Here is a 24489-nt window from a genome sequence, read left to right on the forward strand (position 1 = left end):
TAAAGTACCCCCTTTTGTAAAATATAAGGCTATTATAAGTCACAGAGGAGTTTCATGACCATATAAAAACAACTGGGGGTACTTTATTTATTATAATACACAAATTTCAGTGAGTCATGTGACAGAAATTACATCAGAACTCACCGTTTATAACTGATGACATCAGAACTCACCATTTATAAGGATATAATTTGCAAGATATTCATGGCTTTTGTGTATTATATATATGTATATATACAGTATATATATATATTTAGTCAGCAGGCAGCAGTATTTACATTAAAAGTTAAAACACCATTATCAATCAATGTAAACCAAATCTTGTATCTCAAAGCTGATTCCATACTTGACATAATTACCATAAAAAAATGAAGAAACAGGGATGAATACTGCTATAGTTTTATGGTGTTTCTCTGTACAGGCAATGACCTTTGAGAGTAGGATCTTGCTTATCAAACATTATATAATACATCATATTGGTAAATCTTCAGTTCTGAATCATAGTATGCAACAAACCTCTAAATAGGGTAATAGTAAAACTATAGATAGCGCTGCTTTCATATGACCATTTCCAGAACAATTGAGCTATTTATGTGCAAGACTAGGATTACTGTTTGACAATCAAATACTTCAGACCTATCCTGCCTGCATCCCATTTATATTTCTGTAAATAAAACTAAACGAGAAGAGATACAAAATGTAAATCTACCGCCATAGTTTGCGATATTCAACGTAACAAGGTGTATCAGGGTTTGCATCTAGTATCTTTAAACTCAGATATGCTATAATTTAGTAGGTACTTAAGTCTTTTCTGTGTTCTAGGTTTCCTAAGTTCTAGGTTGTAGTCTCTTTCTTCTTCTGCAGGGCCTTCATCAAATCAGACATAAAATCTGGTTGACCACCTGTCCCTGCGTGTGCATTTGTTCCAGGCGTAGGTCCCGCATTGCTTTGTCTTTTGGGAGGATTAGGAGGATGTTTTTTCACAGGCAGTGGTGGTACATTGGCTGCAGGTGCTGGTGGTGGTGGAGGAGGTGGTGGTGGGGCTGGTGCATTAGAACCTTGTAATTGATTAACTGGTGGGGGTGGAGGATTTCCAACATTAAACATAAAGCTCGGGGGAGGTGGTGGCAAGAAATCAGGTGGAGCATCAAAAAAGTCAGGTGGGGGTGGTGGCAAAAATTCATCAGCAGGTTGAAGTGGTTCTGGTGGTGGAAACTGTGGTGGTTCTGGCATGATATCAGTATTTATAGCCTTTGGTTTAGGTGGAATAGCCAGGTTAGCTGTCACATGGCTGATGGATGATGCCCTTTTAGGTGTTGGGGGTGGCTGTTTGGTCACTGTGGGCGTGGCACTTTTTGTTTCAGGTTTGTTAACCTCAATCAGTTTTTTATCCTGCTGAAAGATAAGAGAAATCAATGTTATGATTTGGTAACCTTTAGGATAAAAAACTTGAGTAAAGGAGACATAATGAGATGTTTAGATATGAAGGGTGAAGGATTTGAACAAAACTTTTAAAAATGTTTCTGTTCTGAATTTGATAAAACCAAATACTGTTTTCCAACTGGTGAAAATTTTAATGCCCCACTGAAAAGGGAAAACAGCCATCTTCAATCTTATGTTTCAGTGTAGCACTGAGAAAACACTTGATTGGCAAGTGTTCATTTCCCAAATGTAAATATTTTGCAGAGCCACGTCTTCCTGAAATATATTTAGGTATTATGGGATAAGTATATACAGTACCATCTTTGTACTTCTGGGGTGAATTTGGCCTATTCTTCCGAGCAGATTTGCTCCAGGTTGTTCAGTCTAGTTGGTTGACCCATGTGAACTAGTGATGTGCGGGCCGAGGAAACTCAACTTGCACCCGCCTCCCCCCCATGTATAGACCCGTACCTCCCTGACCCATCGATAGTCAAAAAAGGGGCAGTAATTTGCGTCAAAAACAAATTATATACGTATAAAATTTTTATAAGGAGAACATAATCTTTCACTTGGTTATTTAGCTGGAATTTTCTTATGTCAAGGGCTACACTGCAGATAAATACTGGAAATGCTGACACTTTCTGTACTAAGCAATTATGTGATAGAAGCACGCGCTGAATAATAAGCACCCATTCCTGGGTGAATGAGCCAGAGTCTAAACATTATTAACACATGAAATTTTGAAGGGCGGTTAATTGCTTGGATCCATCGCTGGAGAAACGAGAGTGCTCAAGCCAAAAGAATGTGTGCAGAACTTCACACTTCGATTATTTTTACGTATCTTGGTAATTTATCATTATGACCAGTGATTTATTTGCCATCGGTAGACACGTGGCTCAACCAAGATTATTTTTTTTATTTTTAACCCGCAGAAGAAAATGTACAAATTATTCAAATGGAGAGGCCACGTAAAAAGGGCTACAAGTTATTTTGGTTTCCATGTCCATTAAAGTAGAACTAAAGCTAGAAAGTAGGCTAGAAAGGTTGTAAATTATGTTTTGTGCTTCTGTACCAGCCCAAGGCAACCAAAGCCCTTTAGCAGTAAAGATCTGTGTCTGCAAAGATGCCCCAGTAGCTCCCCATCTTCTTTTCTGCTGATTCACTGCACTTGTTCTGTGCTGCTATCCCTTACTGAGCTTAGGGACCCACTCACAATATACAGTACACATAGAATAGAAATGTCACAATAAAAGGCTGATTAGCAATTAATACAGATAATTACTACATGGCAGCACAAAAACCAGTGCAATTAGCATCAGAATTCAATAATCAGCCTTGTAGCATCAGCTTATATTACAGACCAACCTCATTTTCTGCTGGATAATTAGTGACGACCCCTAAGCTTAGCTTCTCAACAGCTGCTCAGAGCCCACTGAACATGTGAGTGTCACAGACACTTTCCAAGATGGTGACCCCCTGTGACAAGTTTGAAGTCCTGGATCATTGCTGCTATTGAGATGCTGAAACTTTGCAGTATGGAAAATATGGCATTTTTAACCATACTAATTGTTAGGGTTTAGTTCTCCTTTGAAGGGAGCTTTGCACCAAAGAACTGCATCCAGTGGATCTATGGAAAATCTAATGTTAACAAAAGGCATTTCCCCCTTTTTGTGGAAAGATGTGTCTTTGAAAAACCCTTTCACTTTGAAGGGGTTTGAGCCTTTTTTTTAACTTAAATTCAGCTGAAAACAACAGTTACAAAGTCTACAGATCACATATAACATGCTATAGTAGGGAACATACAACTTCAAATTTCACTCAGGTGCAGGATTTTTGACCTCACACAGTGCACAGCTTTCCAGGCCGGATTTACAAACCAGGCGCCCATAGGCCGGCAGATTGTCACCCCTCGTTTCCACTTCTGGTTCCCCTTCCTCTTCTTGTGCATGTGCATGTGTGTGAGGTCAGGAGCACTAGCACTGGAGATTGGGGCGCAGGAGAGCTTGCAAATCTCCCTCTGTCTCCAGTGCTTTTAACTAGTGATGGGTGAATAAATTTGCCAGACACAAGTTTGCGTAAAATTTTCTCGTTTTAATTTTCAGAACTGCATCGACAATTCACCAGTAAAAAGTCTGGCGTGCGGCAAAATTGTCGCACACATAAAAATTGTCGCACGTCAAAATGAATCGGACACCCATTGACTTTAATACTTTTGGACCAAATAGTCGCGTTATAAAAATTGTCACTCGCATCAAAATTGACTCGTGTAAAAATGATTTTGACGCCCATTGACTTCAATGTGTTTCGCTAATGTTTAGCAGTTTTGGTGTAATTTTATGGCACAGATTCACCCATCACTGGTAACCAATCCCAATGCAGCTGAGAGGCATTCCACCCCTGAAATTCTACAGCCCTAGGACCAGGTCTTTGTGGCCTTGCCACATATCTGGGCCCCCAGTTTTCACCTGCCATTCATATAGGCACAATGCTCTTATGAGGCTACATAGAGCAGTTATGGGGGGCGGGTTTGGGTTGACATCCACACAAAGTTTGTGGGGGATGAGGGCTGAACATTAGCCTGCGTCCTCCCCACCTGTGACCTCGTGCCCCACTTCCACTGGAAGAGCTCCTCTTACTCGCACGCCAGAGTGCCCCGCCCCCTTCAGTGACGCCAGAGCGGGGCTGGCACAGGTATATAAATAGGAGAACATGGCGGGTTAGGGTTGGATGCAGGTTTTCAGGAGTTGTGTTGGGGTCAAGTGCAGATTAAGTTTTTCTCGTCCTGCACATCACTAACCTAGAGCTCTAGCAGCCGCACGTGTACCTATGTTAAATCACCCACTTAGTATCACTGAAAGAAAAAATTGCAATAGATACCTCCCCACGCTTCCAGGCATCAGAAAAGCTGGAACTGATAGTGGTTGCATTCTGGCAGATCTGACCATTGCCTTGGCTTGAACCTGATAAAAGAAAAGAAGTGACATTTATGAAATCTCTTCTCTTAGTAGGAATTGTATAACAGACAACCCAGCTAAACGTTAAATATCTTACCACACCCAAGCTGAATTTTCTCGCATGAAACCTGAACCTAGAAATGTGTGGTGGAGACTATTTTTGTTGAGAATGACCTACTTAACACAGACAACAACGAAAACAAAAGATGTGAAAAAACAGTGTCATATCTTTAATATTTATTTGTACATTATCTAACTTACTATGCAGCTGTGCATATAGAACCAGTTTTTAATCAGGAGTCTGTGTTTCTTTCAAGCCACACCTTATGGCTGCTTTTAGGTGAGAGAGCTCGTGAGCTGCATCTCTGGCAGGTCTAGGCTGTAGGTCAAGGGAGGGTATGAGAGTGCTCATTTTGCAGGAATAAAAGTAAGGACAGCAATTACCTTACTGGGCAATTTATAAGCAGTTTATGACCAGTCCAGTTGCCTGGTGCTTATAGTAATGTAAAAATAAAAATTAACTTTTGCAGGACAATTTCTCATTTAAGGTGCAAAAGTTGCTGTAGGTCTACTGTATCTTCTGTGATGCCAACAACTGGCTGGTTATAAGGGTGAGTAGAACCCTGCCAACCAGACAATTAGCTTCAGAGGCAAACTAGAGAGTTGCTGAACAAAACAAAAATTGTTGTTATAATTATCACATTTCTAAAGAATCAATGTATTCCACAGCACTCTACATTAGATTGGTGTATATATTGAACCTGCTAAATACAGCTTACACTTTAAAAGGAGATGGGGTAAGATTACAAAGTTTGGGCATAGGCAAGATCAGAGATCAGCAAAATCTGGGGGTGGAAGTGACATATAGTGTCTACTGAAGGAATACTAGGCTAGATGGGAATAAACTTTGAAATGTGTTTTAAGAGACGGTCTACAGACAGAGAGGTTGGGAGAAAGTCTGTTGATTCTGGGTGGAAATGAGATGCGGTGCTCCTCTAACAAAGTCTTGAATGTGAGTATTTGAGAAGAGAGTGTGGAGTTGATCAGTAGAAAAGTGTAAAAAGCATTTTGGTGAGTACTTGGAGATTAGTTTAGAGATGTAGGGTGGAGAATAGTTGAGACCTGCAGGGTCAAAAACAGAAACATTTTCTCCTGAAAGGTAGAAAGTGTAGAGACTGGCACAGTAGAATGAAGGATGAAGAGCAGTTGCTGAGGTGCATGAGCCTGGAAGCAGTATTTATTATGAACTGGAGAGGTGACAGTCTTTGGAAGCCGATTAATAGAGAGTTACACTATTCAGCATTTGGTGGCATCTTGTGTAATACATGATCATATTTTTTCAATATTCCTCAGGTGCAAGTAACAGGATTTCGTTATTGATTAGTTATGAGTAAGGAAGTGCAAGACAGAACCAAGGATAAACCCAAGGCATGGAGTCTGTGGAGAGATGGGGTAATAATGGAGTCATTAATGGTAATAATCACTTCTGGGATGTTATGGGTGTTGGATGGGGGGAAGGGAACTATTTCTGTCTGTTTTCATTAAGGGTAGCGTTTGGAAATCCTAGTAAAAAGAACTGCCAGACAAGAACACTCTGAGTAATTTGGAGAACAAAGATACATTTGAGTATCATCAGCATTGAGTTGGTATTGGAAGCCATATGAATTTATGAGCTGACTAGTTTACCAACATATTTAGTATGGAGAGAAAATAATAACAATACGACCTTGAGGATCAAAAATGGCGTAAATGAGTTTCATAGTCTTACTTATATTTCAATACCGAATTTAACTTTGTAAGCCTGTACCCATTCCACCTTGTGTGGTCTCAACTATCCCACCAACTAACTCACGAGATCATTCCACCCCTATACTAGAGGAATGTTGATCACATCATATTTGAGTAAATTTCACTCTGCACCCAAAGATTAGCTACCATATTGTAATTTCAGCAATATTAGAATGTATGTGAGAGAGAGACGCAGAAATCAGGAAGTCAAACCTTTCAAGTATTAAATGTGCAAATTTGTAGCACATATGTGTCAAATACCAGTTCCACCCAAGCCCTGAACCATAGACAATGTTTAAGACTGGCTGTATAGGGTTACTCTACTATATGAAGCCCATTGTACTCAGTTAATGGCACGTTTGAATCTCAATAAATGAACAGGACTATCCAAGCAAATAATTGTTCCAAGCTAAAATAACGTAGAGCACCTGGAATACAGCAAGGCTTTCTCAATGAATACTTTGCCCTGCAGGAAATTTATTTGCGCGGAGTTTGCAAAAACTAATCAGAAATTGAATGCGTTCAGAAGGTTACACTTTGTAATTAGAATACATTAGAATTACTAAACCAACGCCATGGTTACATTTTAAAAACGCATGTGTTTGACTTGAGAGGACACGGCAAGGTCATTTAATAGTTTGTCGACCCGCATATCACTATTTCTATGGTATTATATATATAAAACTGTCATTAAAATTATTTTGGGAGGTATTTTACATGAAATTGCCCCTGCATTTATATTCTGGGGTAAACAAGGAACTGGCACACGGACACTATGAATCGACACAGAAAAGGTCTTACATTTGCCTCCTCAAACAAAAACAGTGCCCTCTGCCTACAACTTGGACCCTTCAGTGTACCCTTGGCAGTTTACACTATACCTCTGTCCCATGGGAACACTTATAAAGTCTAAGGCAACCTGGGGCAATATATGTGTAATATTTGCTCAGTAGTTTGTGGAGTGATGGTGCTTAAGGCATCAAACACTCTGCTGTCTGGAATATCATAATCTAATAAAGGCTGGGTTGCTTGAGTAAAACAAAATCAACAGATATTAAACATGCAACAAAAACCCCGTCTCCTACAAATGCTCTCTGGGTACATCAGGCTAGGAAGACCCCACCTCCTGAAAATAAACTCCCCCTGCCCTTTGGCTCAATTGTGCTATCATTTTAAGTGGCCAGAGTAACATTAGCAGATCATCTGACACATAATCATAACCTAATAAATGCAAATTGCTTGTCTGCACTGATTGCAAATTGCTTGTATGTAAATGAAATGCAATCAATGTAGACCTTCCAGATGGATTTCCTAGAAGTTGATTCCTCACATGATCTGGTAACCATAGGTCAGGGAAAATTAACAAGTCTAATGTTATATTGAGGAATCGTCTAAAAGAGAGTCATTGTAGGCCTCATTTACTAAAAGGGGGAAATAATTGGTGCATTCCCCTGCGTTTTTCCCGAGGTTCAACAATGATAAATTATGCAACATTATGCACTTTGGTAGAAATTACACAAAACTTAGTTATACACTAAGCGGCAGTGTTTTGGAGGCCTCCTTTATTTAGAAGGATCTGGGGAATTCTGTGGATAGCAAACGATGCAACTCTAGTCACTAAGTGGCCACTAAAGCAAATAAAGTGTTGCAATAAAAAAAGGCATTCATTTGATGGATGAAAACATGATTTTGCCTGTTTATAAATCCATGGTAAGGCCTCATCTGGAGTATGCAGTGCAGTTTTGGGCTCCAGTCCTTAAGAGGGATATAAATGAGCTGGAGAGAGTGCAGAGACGAAGTGCAACTAAACACACAGTGAAACCGGCACTCTTGAAAAAAGTTCCGGGATGTAACTGTACATAATATATTCCAAGAGCTTGGGTAACTAGGCAGCTTCCGCTTAGCAGCAATAGTGAAAAGAAGGAAATAGTGTGATATATAATTCATTGAATTTGGGGTGCAATGGCTAATTGGTTGAGGTCAATTTATTTATTGAGAGAATGTCCAGGGTTGTAACAACACGTCATTAGATGTTGAATTAATCTCCTTTCTTAGTAGCAAAACACTCAAAAGACTAGCAGGTGCAGTGCATTAAATGCACCCTTGCTTAATTATATCCATATATTTATATTCCAGAAGATTATCTGGATGAATTCTACCTGTAAGTACTAACAGCCACACAATATGATGTATTAATAGAAATGTAACAGGCTGCTGTCATGTCAATTTCCCCACTGTTTCCCACTCTATCTCAAGGAAAACTGCTCAGTGCTAATAGATCTCAAGGCCAGAGTGTTCTGAGGATACATAATGGACTTTTAATTTATTTCTCTCTCTGACAGTGTAATTGGATTGACGTAAACCCTAAACGCACACAGTGCCAATTTCAGCATGACTTATTTGATTATTATTCATGAATTCACAACAATCCCATATTACTACGGGCACTGTGTCCTGTAATTGTTCAATCACTTTACCTGCGGCTGTTGAAACCGAGGAACTGCCAAGAGTTGACCAATGGGACGCCAGCCCTCCTCTCTGTACTGCGGTTTTGTAGTTGTCATAAAGAATCTTCCCATACTGAAAGGAAAGGATGGAAATACATCAGTTGTCAGTATGTCTGGTTACATTTAAAGGGCTTGTTTGCCTTTGAGTTCACTTTTAGTATGACGTAGTGAGTGATGTTCTAAGACAGTTTGCTTTAATTTTGTATTATTTGTGTTTTTTTGTTATTTTTTTTACTTTTTATTCAGCTGCTCTCCAGTTTGCTATTTTGGCAATCTTTAGAGACTGGAATATGAATAGGAGAAGACCCTTATAGAAAGATGAATAATAAAAATTAACAGTAACAATAAATTTGAAGTCTTACAGAGCATTTGTTTTTAGCTGGGGTCAGTGACCCACATTTGAAAGCTGGAAAGAGTCAGAAGAAGGCAAATTATTTAAAAACTATAAAAAAGAAACAAAATATTTTTGTCCAAAATGCAAAATTCTGATCACGCCTAGTTCCGATGATGTCACTTCCGATTTACAATGACAGCACTTCCTGTTTTAATCCTTTTTTCTGATCACGCCTACTTCCGATGATGTCACTTACGGTTTACAATGACTGCACTTCCTAATTCTTGATGGTCAGCGGGTAGCAGGTCCGGTTGCGGATATGGTACTTGCGGGTCGGGTAGAGGGTAAGAATGCAGATCCGGGTTGCGGATTGCAGGTTGCGGGTATGGGTCCGGTACGGGTTCCAAAAAATGGACTCTCGCAGGACTCTTATTTGTGCATAAACTTATGGGGAAGGCCAATTCAGGAAATGAATTTGGCAGTTATTCCATTCACATAATTGCCAAACATGTATCTGCTAAGTGACTCTTTCTGATTTTGACATTTTTGTGTTTGAGTAATAGCAAATAATAAATTAGAAACAGGTCCAACTAGTGAAAATATTTGTTTATTGTTCATGTAACATTCTTAATGTTATTTATTTGAAATATGAATCTGCACATATATTTTACATGCTGTAAAAAAGTCAGCTTGTTTTATTGTAAAATCTTTAATAAAAAGAATTTGAAAAGAAAGAAAGAAAAACTGAAGGCCAATTGAAAGGTTGCTTGGAATCTAGCCGTTTTATAAAATACAAAAAATAACTTGAAGGTGAACCACCCCTTTATCAGAAGCAATGTTCTAAAAGCATAATTGTGTTTTGAGTATATTATGGGTATGATAATAATATACACATGAATGTTGGAGTTAGAGGAAGAATAACATTAGAGCAGAATTAGGGCAGTGGCAAGTTGTGTTTCACCTGGTATCGCTGGTTCCTTGCAGTGCAGTGAGTACAGCCTCAATGTGCCGTCAGCATTCCTTTTTGGCGGAACACAAAAAAAGCCAGCACAGGGGAACGCATGACAAAATTCTCATATGTAAAAGGCCTTAAGAGTCATGTATTGATGGCAGGCCAGGGTGCAAAGTGCAAAATAACAGATGCAAGTCATCATGTTTTTGGAACTATGAGTCCAGCCCTGCTATCTGCACCTTTAGTAGAGAAGTGCAAGTCTCTGCATAACCCAGTGCTGCAACATTCAGTTGTGCTGTATTCATGATGTAAGGAGGGCGAGCAGTGGTGGATTAATGAGTTGTGAGGCCCCTAGGCTCCACTTTCTAGGCTACTCCCACTCACAAAAGTTTAGAAAAATACAACAATTAATCACCCGGAGACACAAGGGGCCCATGATCTGGCTTTATTCAATTATTATTTGTATTTTCATCTTTATCTATTTTTATCTGCGCTGCTGGGCCTGGGTCTGTTCATGACAGGGGGATGGGGGTGCACAGTCATCACATGCTGGGGGAAGATTAGGCAACCATACAAGGCAAGGTACATGTATCTGAGCTCTCTAAAACAAATCAGGTTCTTCTCCCAGCAGGTGCCCAACCATACACATGTCCCAACCGGACCCAGACCCAACAGCACAGATAAAAATAATAATTGCAAAAGCTAGCTGGGCCTCTAATCACTTTGAGCCTATAGGCTATAACCTAAAGTAGCCTATTCATTAATCTGCCCCTGACAGGGACGGGAATATAACAGGTGGGTCCCCATCGGCCCAGGTCCTCTAACCTAATCTGCCGAGCCCCATGAAAAAAGTGTGCGGCTCGTACGCGCTGGCATTTGTGCCGGTGTTCACACTGGCGTTCACGCATGCACGTAGGGGCCCCGGAAAGTGTGGAACCAAGTGGGCCCCTAGTGCTCCAGTCCGGCCTGGGCCCTGGGGGGAAGCACATAGACAGTGGTGCTCCTGTCATGCAGCAAACTGAGAAACTTCCTCCAGGCGGCAGGTTACCAGGGACAGCAAAAAGCTGCTCCTTGTAACATTAAAAGCAGAAAGTTAGTGTTTTAAATCAGAATTTCATCTCTTCTATTGCAGATAGCACAACAGCACTCACTGCAGTAGCAATGTGGTACTCACGGCCCCTGTAAAAGGTAAGCACAGGGGTGGTGGCACCAGTACAGTTCTTTCCTCCCCTTACTGCTCTAGCACTTGAATCCAGGACCATGGCCTTCAATGTTTGAGGCAGAGTGTGAAGTAGATTTTATGGTCGGATTTACAAATTTATTTCCATAAAAATGTTCTCTTTGGACTAGAGTTTCTAAAAAATCATTTAAAGTACCTTTTGTTTTTGAGATTTTTTTGGTTTATCAGTCTCACCTGCCTTGTAGCAGTTATAATGTTGCAGCACAATGTAGGCTAATGTCACACAGGGCTTATTCTCAGCCCATGGAAAACCGAAAGATGAGAATCAACCCCTACACTGGCATCAGCCTTCCTCCTTGCCAGCACCCAAAACCCCTGCATTGCTCCCGGCACATGCACCAGATTTCAGCGCTACTCAAATGGCCTTATCCCTATAGTGTTATAGCTCCTTTGGAGTCGAGGATACACTTATAGAATATATTTACCTTGGCTATTCTAATGCCAGTAACCCACTGATGAAGAAGCCAGGGCTCCTCGCAGCACAAGTATTTAATATACTGCGATTCCTTCTGTATTTGTGGATGCTGTAAAAAAACATCAAGTAAAGAATGTTAAAAGAATTCACCGGTGCATCAGAGCTGAACAGATTTAACATTATTTGTACATGTCAGGCTTAAAAACAAGATATCCTCAAAAGCTCCTAAACAATTCATTTACTGCATTTACTGCATTTGTACATGTTGTATCTTAAATATATATTTTTGTCCAGAAATGCATCTATGTCTTGTCCTTACTCATATTAAATGTGAAATATGCACAAGATACTGTCCAAAGAGCTAGAAGAGTTACTGAATACATGGGCCCCGTTAAGTGGAAACCTGCTATCCAGAAATCTCCAATTAACGGGAATGCAGTCCCATAGACTCCATTTTAACGAAAGAATTAAGATTTTTAAAAATGATTTCCCTTTTCTTTGTAATAATAAAACAGTAGCTTGTACTTGATCCCAACTAAGAAATAATTAATCATTATTGAAGGCAAAACAATCCTATTTAATGATTACTTGATTTTTAGCAGACTTAAGGCATGGGGATCTAAATTATGGAAATACCCCTTTATAGAAAGCCCCAGATTCAGAGCATTCTGGATAATAGACCACATACCTGCATATGTATTTAGTACTGGATTAGCCTATGGGCCCAGGTGCATTTAGTAGAATACAGGCCTATGACACAAATCTTTGCAATGGGACTTTTTATTTAGTAGTGAGACCCGATGGGGCACATTTATTATGAGATTACCATATGCCCCACATTCCCAGGAAAGAACTTAATAAGAGGGTCTGTACTGTTCTGATTAACAGAACATTGATTCAAGACTCCGAACCAAAGATAATTAAAGGCATAAACAAATACTGCTTTTAGTTGCAACAAATACATTTTAAAACCATTTTTAAGTTTTAAATTAATGTATATTTGAAAGTTTCTTAATATGACATTTTTAGTGATGGGCGAATTTCTCCCGTTTTTCATAAAAATTCGCGAAATGACGAAAAATTCACAAAACTCGAATTTTGACACCCGCGTCAATTTGTGTCAATTTGCGTCAATTATCCCACTGGCGTCAGACAGTGTCGGACTGGCCCTACGGGACACCGAGTAAAAGCCCGATGGACCCCGACCCTCATAGGCCCCCGCGGCGCCAGATCCTCTCTCCAGATATTTATATTTGGGGGAAAAAAAATTCCGGCCCTGCGCATGCACGCCGAGTGATGTCATTGTGCATGCGCCCTGAGCGGCTCCCTCGCTGAGCAGGAGCGGCACAGTAGGGGGTCGGGGGCCCTGGACAGCAGGCCCCAGTCCGACCCTGTCGTTGGAATAGTGTTGATGCTTGACGGTTTTGACATAATCGACTTATCCGATGTGTAGTTAGATTTTTTTGCCCCAGACGAACTTTCACAGGAGTTTTGCAAATTTATTCGCCGGCAGCGAAACGCCAAAATTGGCCGCAAATTCATGCCTGCCAAATTTATTCGCCCATCACTAGACATTTTCTTCATTTTAAGTAGAGATCCACTTTAAGATTGCAGCAATAGTAAACAAACAGGCCCAGGCCACTGAACTGTATTAAGACCGGTAGTGCCATGGTTGTCATGGCCTTCTTTTTTGTAGTGCTGGTGCTATTGCCATTCGTATTCACCTTATAACTTGTTCCCTGATTCCATTTCCAAATTGACCATAGTTTGTGAGAGTAACATTAAATTGTAAGCTCTGCTGGGACAGGGACTAATGTGAGTAATGTTTAATTAAGGAGCTGCATTAATGTGTTGGCACTATTCAAATACCAGATTACTAGCATTAGTGATGAGCAAAACTATTCGCCAAATATGCAGAGAAAATTACACTGATAGACTTTAATGCATTTTGGCGAATTTTGTCTACTTTGCGAACCAGGTCAGATTCACCCATAGCCATGGATGAATTTCTCTCTACGTCTACGTAATACGTAATACAGAGCCAGTTCCCTATTTCAACCAGCAGATGGCGCACCCTGCTGCTTGTTTGCCCTGTATGAATACTTTACATTTTGGGAATGTATTTATTTGTGAAGTAGATGAGTTTGAGTTGATAAGACAAATGTGTGCATAGCCTTTACATTATCATATTATAAAGACAGAAAACAGATATGCCTGCAAGCTGAAGCTAATGGCACAGATGCTTTATTTTGAAATGGAATGATTTTATCCCAGAAATGTAAGAATATCTGCCACCCCACGTGCCTTCCACACCCCCACCTTAATATCTCTCCATGCGGCTGTGATCTGGGCAGGGGGAATCAGGCCGTAGGGAGTGGGACCCTGTCCGACAAGTTTTACACTATAGTTAGTCCTAGACCTTAGTGCTAGCTCAACAATTTAAAGGAGAAGGAAAGCCAACATTCACTGGGGGGTGCCTAAAGTTAGCCACTAAGCACTGATTATAACTTATGATGTCATTTAAGAGGTTGTTCCCCTTTGAGTTAACTTTTAGTATGATGTAGACATTGAAAATCAGAGACAATTTGCAAAAGGTTTAATTTTTTATTATTTGTGGTTTTAGACTTATTTAGCTTTTTATTCAGCAGCAGTTTGCAATTTCAGCAATCTGATTACTTGGGTCCAAATTACCCTAGCAACCATGCATTGATTTTCATAAGCAGGGTCGGACTGGGACGGCGGGTAAAATCCCGTTGGGCCCCTGGCTGTAGTGGGCTCCGCTGGCCCAGATCCGCCCCCTGGATTTCTTCCCGGGGCTTCTGCCTCAGGGCCCCCCATCTGACAACCGCACAGCCACGCGTGTGCGCAGGTGCGCATCAAACAGTGCATGCATGAGTGCACACATGCGCTGGTGGGGGGAGGGTTGCAGGACAGGAGGCAGTGAGGCAGCAGCCCTCAGACTCCGGAGGGGGGCCCTGAGGCAGAAGCCCCGGGCCCCCCCAGTCCAACCCTGTTAATAAGAGACTAGAATATTAACAGGAAAGGCCGGATAGAAAGATGATTCATAAAATGTAGCTATAGCATTACATTTGGAGCCTTAAAGAGCAATGTGTTTTTTAAATGGGGACAGTGACTCCCATTTGAAAACTTGAAAGAGTCAGAAGAAGAAGGCAAATAATTAAAAATGATGAAAAATGACTAATGAAGACCAGTTGAAAAGCTGTTTTAAATTGGAATTGGCATTTCTATCACATACTAAAAGTTATCTTAAAGATTAACTGCCCCTTTAAGCACTGTTCATAAAAATATAATTTCCATGATATTCACTGCTTTTGTGTATTGGTATCTTATATCTCCTGTAAATGATATCCTAGATCTTAGTGCCTAGAGATGTCATTGGTTATACTGTAATTAGTGCATATTGATGTTATCAGTCTCACACGGCTCACTGAAACTTGTGGATTATCAAGAATAATGTACCACAGCCGTAAAATAGGAGAATATTAAAAGTAATAGAGATCCATGACCTGTGTAAAAGCATATATATATATATATATATATGGTCATATAGCTCCACTGTAACTTTTGATATCCCTATAATTTACAATAGGGGGTACATTATTCCCTATATACAAGTAGCTGTGACATCACAAGTAGTCAATTATATTGTTTCACTAAAAAAAATGTCCTCTTCCCTGGCATGGGACTCACAGGTGTAATGATGCAGCTTTTTTGCCCTTTATCAAAACCTACAGGCCAAGCCCTTCACAAAGAAGTCAAAATTCAAACCAAAAGGTTTACAATGGAGGTCCCTGACCTTTTTATACCCACGAGCCAAATTCAAATATAAAAGTAATGGGGGAGCAACACAAGCATTAAAAATGTTCCTGGGGTGCCAAATAAGGGCTGTGGTTGGCTATTTGGTAGCCCCTATGTAGACTGACAGCCTAATGGAGGCTCTACTTGGCAGTACAATTGGTTTTTATGCAACTAAAACTTGTCTTCAAGCCAAGAATTCAAAAAGCACCTGCTCTGAGGCCACTAGGAGTAAATGAACGACATGATGACATTGGGGCTCTTACACTATGAAGAACAATTCTCTAGGCAGAAGAAGCCTAGAGCCTCAAACAAACTCCATTCCTAATAGATTTATGGGGGAATGTAATAAAAGTCGCAAAGAGCTAAGAAATTAGCACAAATAAGAATAAAAAGTCTAATTTCGCAATTTAATACTCTTCCTTAAAGGGCATGTAAAGTCTTAAATAGAATAAGGCTAGAAATGCTGTATTTTGTATACTAAATATAAACATGAACTTACTGCACCACAAGCCTAATCAAACAAATAATTTATGCTTTCAAAGTTGGCTACAGGGGGTCACCATCTTGTAACTTTGTTTAACATCTTTGCAAGACTAAGACTGTGCACATGCTCAGTGTGGTCTGGGCTGCTTAGGGATCGTCATAAACAAAGCTGCTTGAGTTCTGCATGGCTGGGAAGTAAGGCGGGGGCTCCCCCTGCTGTTCATAAGTATGATTGTTTCCCTGCTCAGCAGTTAGGGACCATCTGACAATTCCTATCCACAGCAGTAAATGAAGGGAGAATTTCACTGCATACAGTCAGGTTTCTTATAAAAACGGTACACCTTTTTTAATTAAAGTATATTGGAGATAGGTTTCTTTTTCATTAAAGAAAGTAAAAATGGGATTTTATTTTTTTGTCTTTACATGCCCTTTAAACCGTTATTACATTGCGAATTGTAATTGCTCATTGCAAATTTTAATTGCGCATTGCCCACTTTTAAGAATTGCCGTAATCTTTTGGAGCAAACATAACAACATTTTCAGTAAGAAGTTTTATTACATTCACTATCGCTAACAATAAAATTCACAAACCTTCTTCCACTGTTGGAAGCGGTCGCTAAACAGTTTCCGGGTACGCAAAAGCTATATTAAATTTGCACAAAGCCAAATTCATTCGCACAGAGGCATAACATTTCGCATTGCGAATTTTTTTTCCCGTTACCGACTTTTATTACATTCCCCCATTAAAGTCTTATTCAGCCGGGCTTAGCATTGCAACCTCATCTCTTATTTTCCATAAACCAGCCAATCTGCTGGCAGTTCACCCACTTCTGCTATTAAATGAGCCGAGTGTGATTTGCCTGAGTAAATAAACAGAAGATTTACCCTTCAAGTATGGCGGGAAGGTCACTTTCTGTTCTGCATCAAAGACATGTTTGTCGGCAACACGTCATTTACAGTAGCAGCAGGGCAGTTAACCAGAGTAATAGTCAATGCTACTTGCGGAATAATCTTAAAAGAGGCAACAACGTCAGTGCTTTATGTCATCTTCTTATATAATCTCAGTTTCCTACTCCTAGCTGCAACAGTGGAACCGTTCTATAAATCAATAGCAAAGCAATCAGCCAGCAATACTGTTCCCTGTTCATTATGACTCATTTCAAGCCCGTGAGATGAGAAATCCGCTCTCCAAGCAAAATAGGTCAGTCACGTTTAGTAAAGTTTATTAGAAATAGATTGAATATATTCAATATGCAAAACATTTATTTATTGTTGCTAACAAATATTTTAATGGTTATGTCATGAGCTAACATACCTTCAGGACAAAGCAGTGATCAGTGGGGGCTTTATATTTCATCCTGTACTGCGTGCCATAATAAACATTCACATTGTCGAACTGCACAAAGCATGCCAGGTCACGGGATGTCTGCAACACAAACACAAACATGTCAATGAAGAACAGACTTGGCTTAATGTAAAAAGCATTTGTTGCATACGTTAGTCTATTACAGTATATTACAATATGAAGAAACCATTTCAAGACCAGTCTTTATGTGACACAGATAGTCGATATGCCCAAAAGAGACTGGGCACCACTTATAATGATTGGATATGACTCTGTATGCCACAACCATCATTGCTGACACAGGTTTCAGTACATTATACGCTACCATTCTGGAAAATTCTGTAATTAGTATTTTTAGCAACAGTTTAGGGAAGGCTCTTTTCTGTTTCAGCGGGATAATACCACCATGTACAAAGTGAAGTCCATATAGAATGGTTTTGGTGAGATAGGAGGGGAGGAACCTGATTGTTCTGCACAAGGCCCTGACCTCAACTCAACCAAACGTCTGTGGGATGAAATAGAAACTGATGAGTGCCTGGCCTGATACCCAACATCAGTACTCAATCTGTTTTGTATGAATGGAAGCTAATTCCACCAGCAATGTAACAACATCTAGTGGAAAGCCTTCCAAAACCACAACCAAGAATCTGTGGGATGAAATAGAACACTGATGAGTGCCAGACCTGATCCCCGACATCAGTACTCAATCTCTTATTAATGAATGGAAGCAAATCTCGCCAACAATATTCCAACATTTAGTGGGAAGGCTTCCCCCAACCAAACCTGTGGTATGACATTGAACACTGATGAGTGCTAAGTCTGATCTCCAACATCAATACCCAATCTCTTATGTATGGATGTAAGCCAATCCCACCAACAATGTTCCAACATCTAATGGAAAGCCTGAACCTCAATCCAACTAAACACTTGTGGGATGAAGTAGAACATTGATGCAAGCCTGATCCCCAAAATCAGTACCCAATCTCTCATATATGAATGGAAGCAAATCCCACAAAAATGTTCCAATATCTAATGCAAAGCTTTCCCAAAACACAACTGTGGGATGAACTATATTTATGACAGACCTGATCCCCAAAATCAGTACTCAATCTCTTATGCATGAATGGAAGCAAATCCCACCAACAATGTTCCAACATCTAATGAAAAACCTTAGCTCAACCCAAACAGATACCTGTGGGATGCATTTCCCTAATATTTATATTTTGATCAATAGCCTCTCAGTCCAGCTCTCTACATAAACCAGAGCAAATATATCAAACCTGCACCACTCTGGCTGTTGGGAACTACGGCTACAGGTCTGAATTATGGAAGGCCATCTCACATAAACTCAATTTTAATCAAATAATTAAATTTTTTTTAAATGATTATCTTTTTCTCTGTAGTGAAAAAACAATATATTGTACTGGATCACAACTAAGATATAGGAGGCAAAACAATCCTATTGGGTTTAATTAATGTTTAAATTATTTTTTAGTAGACTTAAAGTGGATCTGTCACCCAGACATAAAAAGCTGTATAAAAAATGTCCTTTTTTTTACTAAAACATTCATAGCTGTTGTAAACTCATTTAAAAATATCAGCTGTCAATCAAATACTGCCTGCTCCTCCTCTATGCCTTAGGCATAGAGGCGGGGCAGGCAATTACTTTCACTTTCCATTCAGCACTTCCTGGATGTCACTGCTCTCCCCACATTCCCCCTCTGTCTTTACCATTTAATTGTGTAGCCAGGGCATGGGGATGGACATCAGGTCCTCCATTCTGTTGCACAAACAAGATTCTGAGATGATGGAAGGCTTGCCTTAATAACAGTGTCCACAAAATGGCTCCTGCCTGCTTGCTATAATTATGAATTATAAGACCGAAGGAAACAAGATTCAAATAATTTATATAGTGTAATTCAAGTTTATTTTGTTTGACTAACGTGATAAAATTATATTTTGAATCATTTTTTCAGGTGCCTTTAAGGCAGGGGTCCCCAACCTTTTTTTACTATGAGCCACATTGAAGTGTAAAAAAGAGTTGGGGAGCAACACAAGCATGAAAAGGTCCTTATTAATGTCAAATAAGGGCTGTGGTTGGGTATTTGAAGGTCCCTATGTGGACTGGCAGTCTACATGAGGCTCTGTTTGGCAGTAAACATGTTTTTTAATGCAACAAAAAGTTTCCTCCAAGCCAGGAGAGCAACATCCAAGAGTTGGTGAGAAACATGTTGCTCATAAGCCACTGGTTGGGGATCACTGACTTAAGGCATGGAGAAATTACAGAAAGATCCCTTATCTGGAAAACCCCAGGTCCCAAGCATTCTGGATAACAGGTCCTATACCTTTATTACGATTGCCTTTACCCTGGACCTTGGCTCAACACCTTTATTTTGTCACTTGGTGACATAATACTCATAAATCAATTACTCAAATATCCATCCATTATTCCTTCTGCAGGCACTAAAGACTGAAGCTGCTGGAAATCAATGGAGCATAAAAGTGTATGGAGAAGGGTGATTTATTTTGAACAGAACAATATAATAATAGCTGTGCAGGTGGGATTTAGTCATTAAGAGTCTTATAATATCTCATAAGAATATCAGGCCCCATAGATGCTGAGCTTGTGTATGCTCCAGGAAGGTTTTGATGATGGGAACTCACTCAACAAGAAAAAAGTGTAGAATGTGTTGGAAAATGACTAGTGCTACAGAGTACAGAGATATCGTTATTATGATCTAAAGAGTAAGTGCTGGATGAAAACCCCAGTGAATAACCACCTTGAAGGAAGTCTCAGATGCCATGTCGGTGGTTGATGCTTTAAAGTAAAATTACAGCAATTTCAGAGAAAGAAAAAAACATCTTCCCAATGCTTTTTCTGTTAAATTGACTTTCTCCAGAGCAAAGCAAATACTTTTTTTGTAGTGTAAAAATTGATTTCTTTCATTACAAAGAAAGGTTAGGCTGACTATTACGTGCCACCTTCTTTTTTGTGAGTGTAAGGTTTCCTTTTTTTGTTCGTAAGAGGTTGCCATGGAAACTTGAGATAACTGCTTGCCACACGCTGCTTGGAAGCAGCTCCTTCACGCTCCAACACGCCTAACAGTTTCATGCAAAGCATTTCCATATCTAAATAGCGACTCCCAGACTTCCCACCAATTAAGGCTCCATTTGGATTTCCAGTTGTCTTCTCTTGATTCCGTACTGTCATTAATCCGGATTTTGTAGCAGGAGAACAGAAAAAAATCAGTTGGCTCTTATGAAATATTATAAATGTATAAATGTTCTTCGGCTCCGAGACTGAGTTTTTGTGTGGCCTCACATATAAAAACAATGATGGCCTAGTTTCAGTGCAAAAGCATTGATGATCTGATGCTGAATAACAGACAGATTTATCGATTTTTGAATCAGGATTAAACTGAGATTTTTTTCTATCGCATTTTTTTCTCTCTAAAATGTTTATCAATTAAAATAGCGTAATGTTGAAAAACACCTCCCTTTGACTTTCATTTTTTTCCAATGGAATTTTTTTTGATTGATAAATCTCCAAAATTTGAGTTTGGAAAATGTAAATTCAAAAATATACAACTTCTTGATTTTTTTCGACTCATGGCAAATGGAGTGCTTATTTAACAGTGAATTTACATGGGTAATATTAAAATATTTGTATTACTCTTCCAAAGACCACGGTAGACTAAATAGTAACAACCGTGTTAGAACTCTGTGTTATATAGAGTATAGCTCCCATTATTTGTATTTCCTTGTGCAGGGCAACGATTTTGGTCGTGGAGCCATATTTTAAGACGATACTAATGGGGTATATTTATGAAAGGGCTAATGTTAAATTGAGACTATTTTCACCAAAAAAAATTTAATTTGCCATAACATTGCCAATTTACTAAAAGGAGAACACAACAAGTTTTTGGAAAATTAACTTCACATTGACAAACATTCGTTTCATATTGGCAAAAATTCACATCTTTATAAACATTTATAAATTTTTTTCAGTGCAAAACTGCCAAGAGCACATGAAGAATTTTTCACCTAGAGACATTTCTCCAGGTTCAGGCTGATGAACTACCGTGAAGTGCCTGTGGGGCATGAAATGCGTAGGGCCCATGAAGATTTCAATTTTAAATTCTACAAATAAATATTGTTTTTACTTTATTTGTTTTAGCCCTGTGGATTCCTTTTTGTTTTGTGAACTATCATTAAATGTCATCTAATCTAATAAAACTACAGTAGAAATGTGTCTTTAGAATTAATCTTTAAACAGAACAGAATAGAAACAGCATCAAATGGACACATTCATGGGAAACCATAAGTGATGAAGTCCAGAAAGTAAGGGTGAGTTTTTACTCGTCTGTTGTTTGAAGAATGCAAATATTATGTTTATGAATGTCTCTGATTGAATATGGCACTCTAAGGTGGTGCAATATGGGCAGTAGCCCCCCATTGATTTATTAAGTCAAAACAGGGGAATGTTTTCATATTCTGAATAAATAACAGTGTCCTCTGTTCATTGATTACAACAATGGCCATGAGTTGATTCCTTGACTCTTTCTACTCTGTGTATGGCATCCTCTGTGAGGTTGGTTCCTGTTCCACTGGGGAATGCCGACTCTTAAGTTACATTATTAGGAGAATTTCAAGAGAACCCAATACTTTTATGTGCGCAAACAAAACACGCAGAGAGCAAAAAAGAATTTTATGGAGTCAGTCTCAATATTTACACAAGTGGTTATAGCCAAGAGAGAATGTCTCAGGTGCAGAAGGAACACTCAGAAGAACTTGTCTGGGGAGCTCTTTCCTTTCACCTTCATGAATGACTTTATTCCTTAATGGTTTCCTCTGATTCACTGACCTTAGTTTTTCCTTTGGGGACGTAATAAATTCCAGAAGCCCGAAGAAGAAAGTATCGTTTTTTCCAGGACTTCTTGCCATCTTCCTTCAAATAAAGGGCTGCTTCAAGCTCCGGCACAATAACAGAGGCTCCGCAAAAACTTTGCTGCATAACAAGAATGGAACAGAAAGATTCTCATTTAGAACAATTAGAACTGTCTAAAAGAATCACCCGCCTATGACTAGGAATTTAAATTTCACTGGTCCATTCTCAGAAAAAAGGGCAAAAATAAACAGAGGACATTAGAAACATATAAAAGTAAAACAATTTGGCTTTTTTATTTATGTCGAGAAACATTTTTTAAAAAGTATTGATTCTGAAAATGTTATAGTCACATGTTATAGTATCATGTTTTTCAATTGCTTTATATTTGCTTTTAACCAAACGTAGGCTTCAAGCCAAATCCCAGGTAGCAGCAGAATTACAGACTTACTATTGGTTGAGAATGGTGTAGATTTACATAACTGAAAGAAAGCAGGTACTGTAGGTCTGTGTCTACCAGGAAACACAATTCCATATGTAAGATTAACTTAAAAAAGACGAAACCATTTTATTTTCAATAGCAGTGATCCCTGACCAGTGGTTTAAGAGCAACATGTTTCTCACCAACCCCTTGGATGTTGCTCTCAGTGGCCTCAAAGCAGGAGCTTATTCTTCAATTCCAGGCTTGGAGACAAGTTTTGGTTGTATAAAAACCAGTTGTACTGCCAAACAGAGTCTCCTGTAGGCTGCCAGTCCACATAGGGGCAAAATAGTCAATCACATCTGATATTTTGCACCCTATGAACTTTTTGCATGCTTATGTTGCTCTCTAACTTTTTTTACATTTAAATGTGGCACACGGGTAAAAAAGGTTGGGGTTCTAGAGTATCGTATTTAGATCAAAACACAGGTTATTTATCAACACTGGGCAAATTTGCCCATGGGCAGTAACCCATGGCAACCAATCAAGATTGCTGCATTCATTGTTCTACTTGCAGCGGGCTTTAAAACGCTAATCACTGATTGGTTGCTATGGGTAACTGCCCATGGGCAAATTTGCCCAGTGTTGATAAATGAGCCCCATTGTCTTTAAGCAGAATCTCTAGGGTTGGTATCTGGTGCGACAGCAAGTTTAAAGTCGTGTATTTAAAGCTTTGGATGCTGAGAATTAAACATTTTTGTTTAGATCTAGCTTAGATTTATATATATTTGGCTTTGAATTTTGTTTTGCCAAATCTATTGTGGAAAAAGGATGGATTCAGTGTACCTTATGCATATGGGGCTGTTTTATGGCATTCAGATCTTCAGAAATTAAGTACAATATATGTGTAATCATGCAATGGATCAAATAATGCACACCTCCCAACATTTTGGAAATAAAAAGAGGTAGAAAAAGTTGGTGCGTGTAGCGCAGTGACATTTTTGACCACGCCCATTTTTGTGGCCACACCCCCTGATTACCCTGTTAATTTTACAAAATTTGGCAGGTCATGAAAGTTTGAACATATTTCTGTGTTTTTTTCCAGTTATTACAGTTTTGCTAATGAAGGTGAATTGCCCTTTAAGCTGTGAGTCTAACTTTTCCCAAGGGACCTGTTATCTTATATTGTTACAATTACTTATTTGCTTATCTTGAAATTGTTACAAAAGTATCTTATCTGCAGCTGTGACTGTTCTGGGCTCTCTGCCAAAAGCCAATTAAGTTAGAAACTTTGTTTCTTTTCTGGCTGTTCAGTGCAGAGAAAAAAATGGGACTTTCCAGTACAAATGAGGGACTGCGGGTTGAGCTGTCAAAAGGGATACTGTCCCTCTAAAAATGGGACAGTTGGGAGGTATAAAATAATGTCTGGTTTTAATTCACACTCCATTTTAAGTACTTTACTGAAATAATTTCAATGCCATGATATCACCATGTTTTTCTCCATAAAATCTAGATATACTGCCTGTTTGCTAGAGCTGGTTTCAAGATAAATATCCACAAACAAAGCAGTTAACTTAACTCTATAATACCATCTAGAGACAGAAAATGGTAATTACCCCAAAATAATTTATGTGAAACTCCTTTCATCCTTTTACACATATACGTGTCGGAATCGCGGCCTCCATGTAGTTGATATGCTTTACTGGAAAGCAGCAGGAGTTACAGTAATTGCAAAAAGTCTCAACGTATTCAACACATCACTATTTGTAGCAACAAGGGGGCTGATTTACTAATGAACCATCATGCTTGCAAAACTTTTCTGCTGTAATACATATTAGTAGTCAACATATGTATTTGTAAATATAACTGCTTTTTTTTAACCAATTTGGAAAGTGCCCAATTTTCCTGACAACCAAAATAAATC

At 39.2% G+C, this 24489-nt stretch overlaps 1 protein-coding gene across 2 annotated transcripts in view; it reads right to left on the reverse strand.

Annotated features, from left to right (window-relative positions):
- Positions 1–385: 385 nt before the first annotated feature.
- The window catches only part of apbb1ip.L (amyloid beta (A4) precursor protein-binding, family B, member 1 interacting protein L homeolog), a 72693-nt gene continuing 48589 nt past the window's right edge, over positions 386–24489 (reverse strand). Inside the window, exons 9-14 of one of the 2 annotated variants that reach the window (XM_041565849.1) lie at positions 22124–22267; positions 17230–17340; positions 11623–11721; positions 8642–8744; positions 4300–4382; positions 386–1392 (exon numbers count right to left, since the gene is read on the reverse strand). In XM_041565849.1, the coding sequence (XP_041421783.1) occupies positions 835–1392; positions 4300–4382; positions 8642–8744; positions 11623–11721; positions 17230–17340; positions 22124–22267 (1098 nt within the window). In that variant the 3' untranslated portion in view covers positions 386–834. Of the gene's footprint in view, positions 1396–4299; positions 4383–8641; positions 8745–11622; positions 11722–17229; positions 17341–22123; positions 22268–24489 lie in introns of both variants that reach the window. The other variant, XM_018267238.2, reaches the window with a different exon arrangement.

Source organism: Xenopus laevis, chromosome 6L, assembly GCF_017654675.1.
Source record: "Xenopus laevis strain J_2021 chromosome 6L, Xenopus_laevis_v10.1, whole genome shotgun sequence".
NCBI lineage: Eukaryota > Metazoa > Chordata > Amphibia > Anura > Pipidae > Xenopus > Xenopus laevis.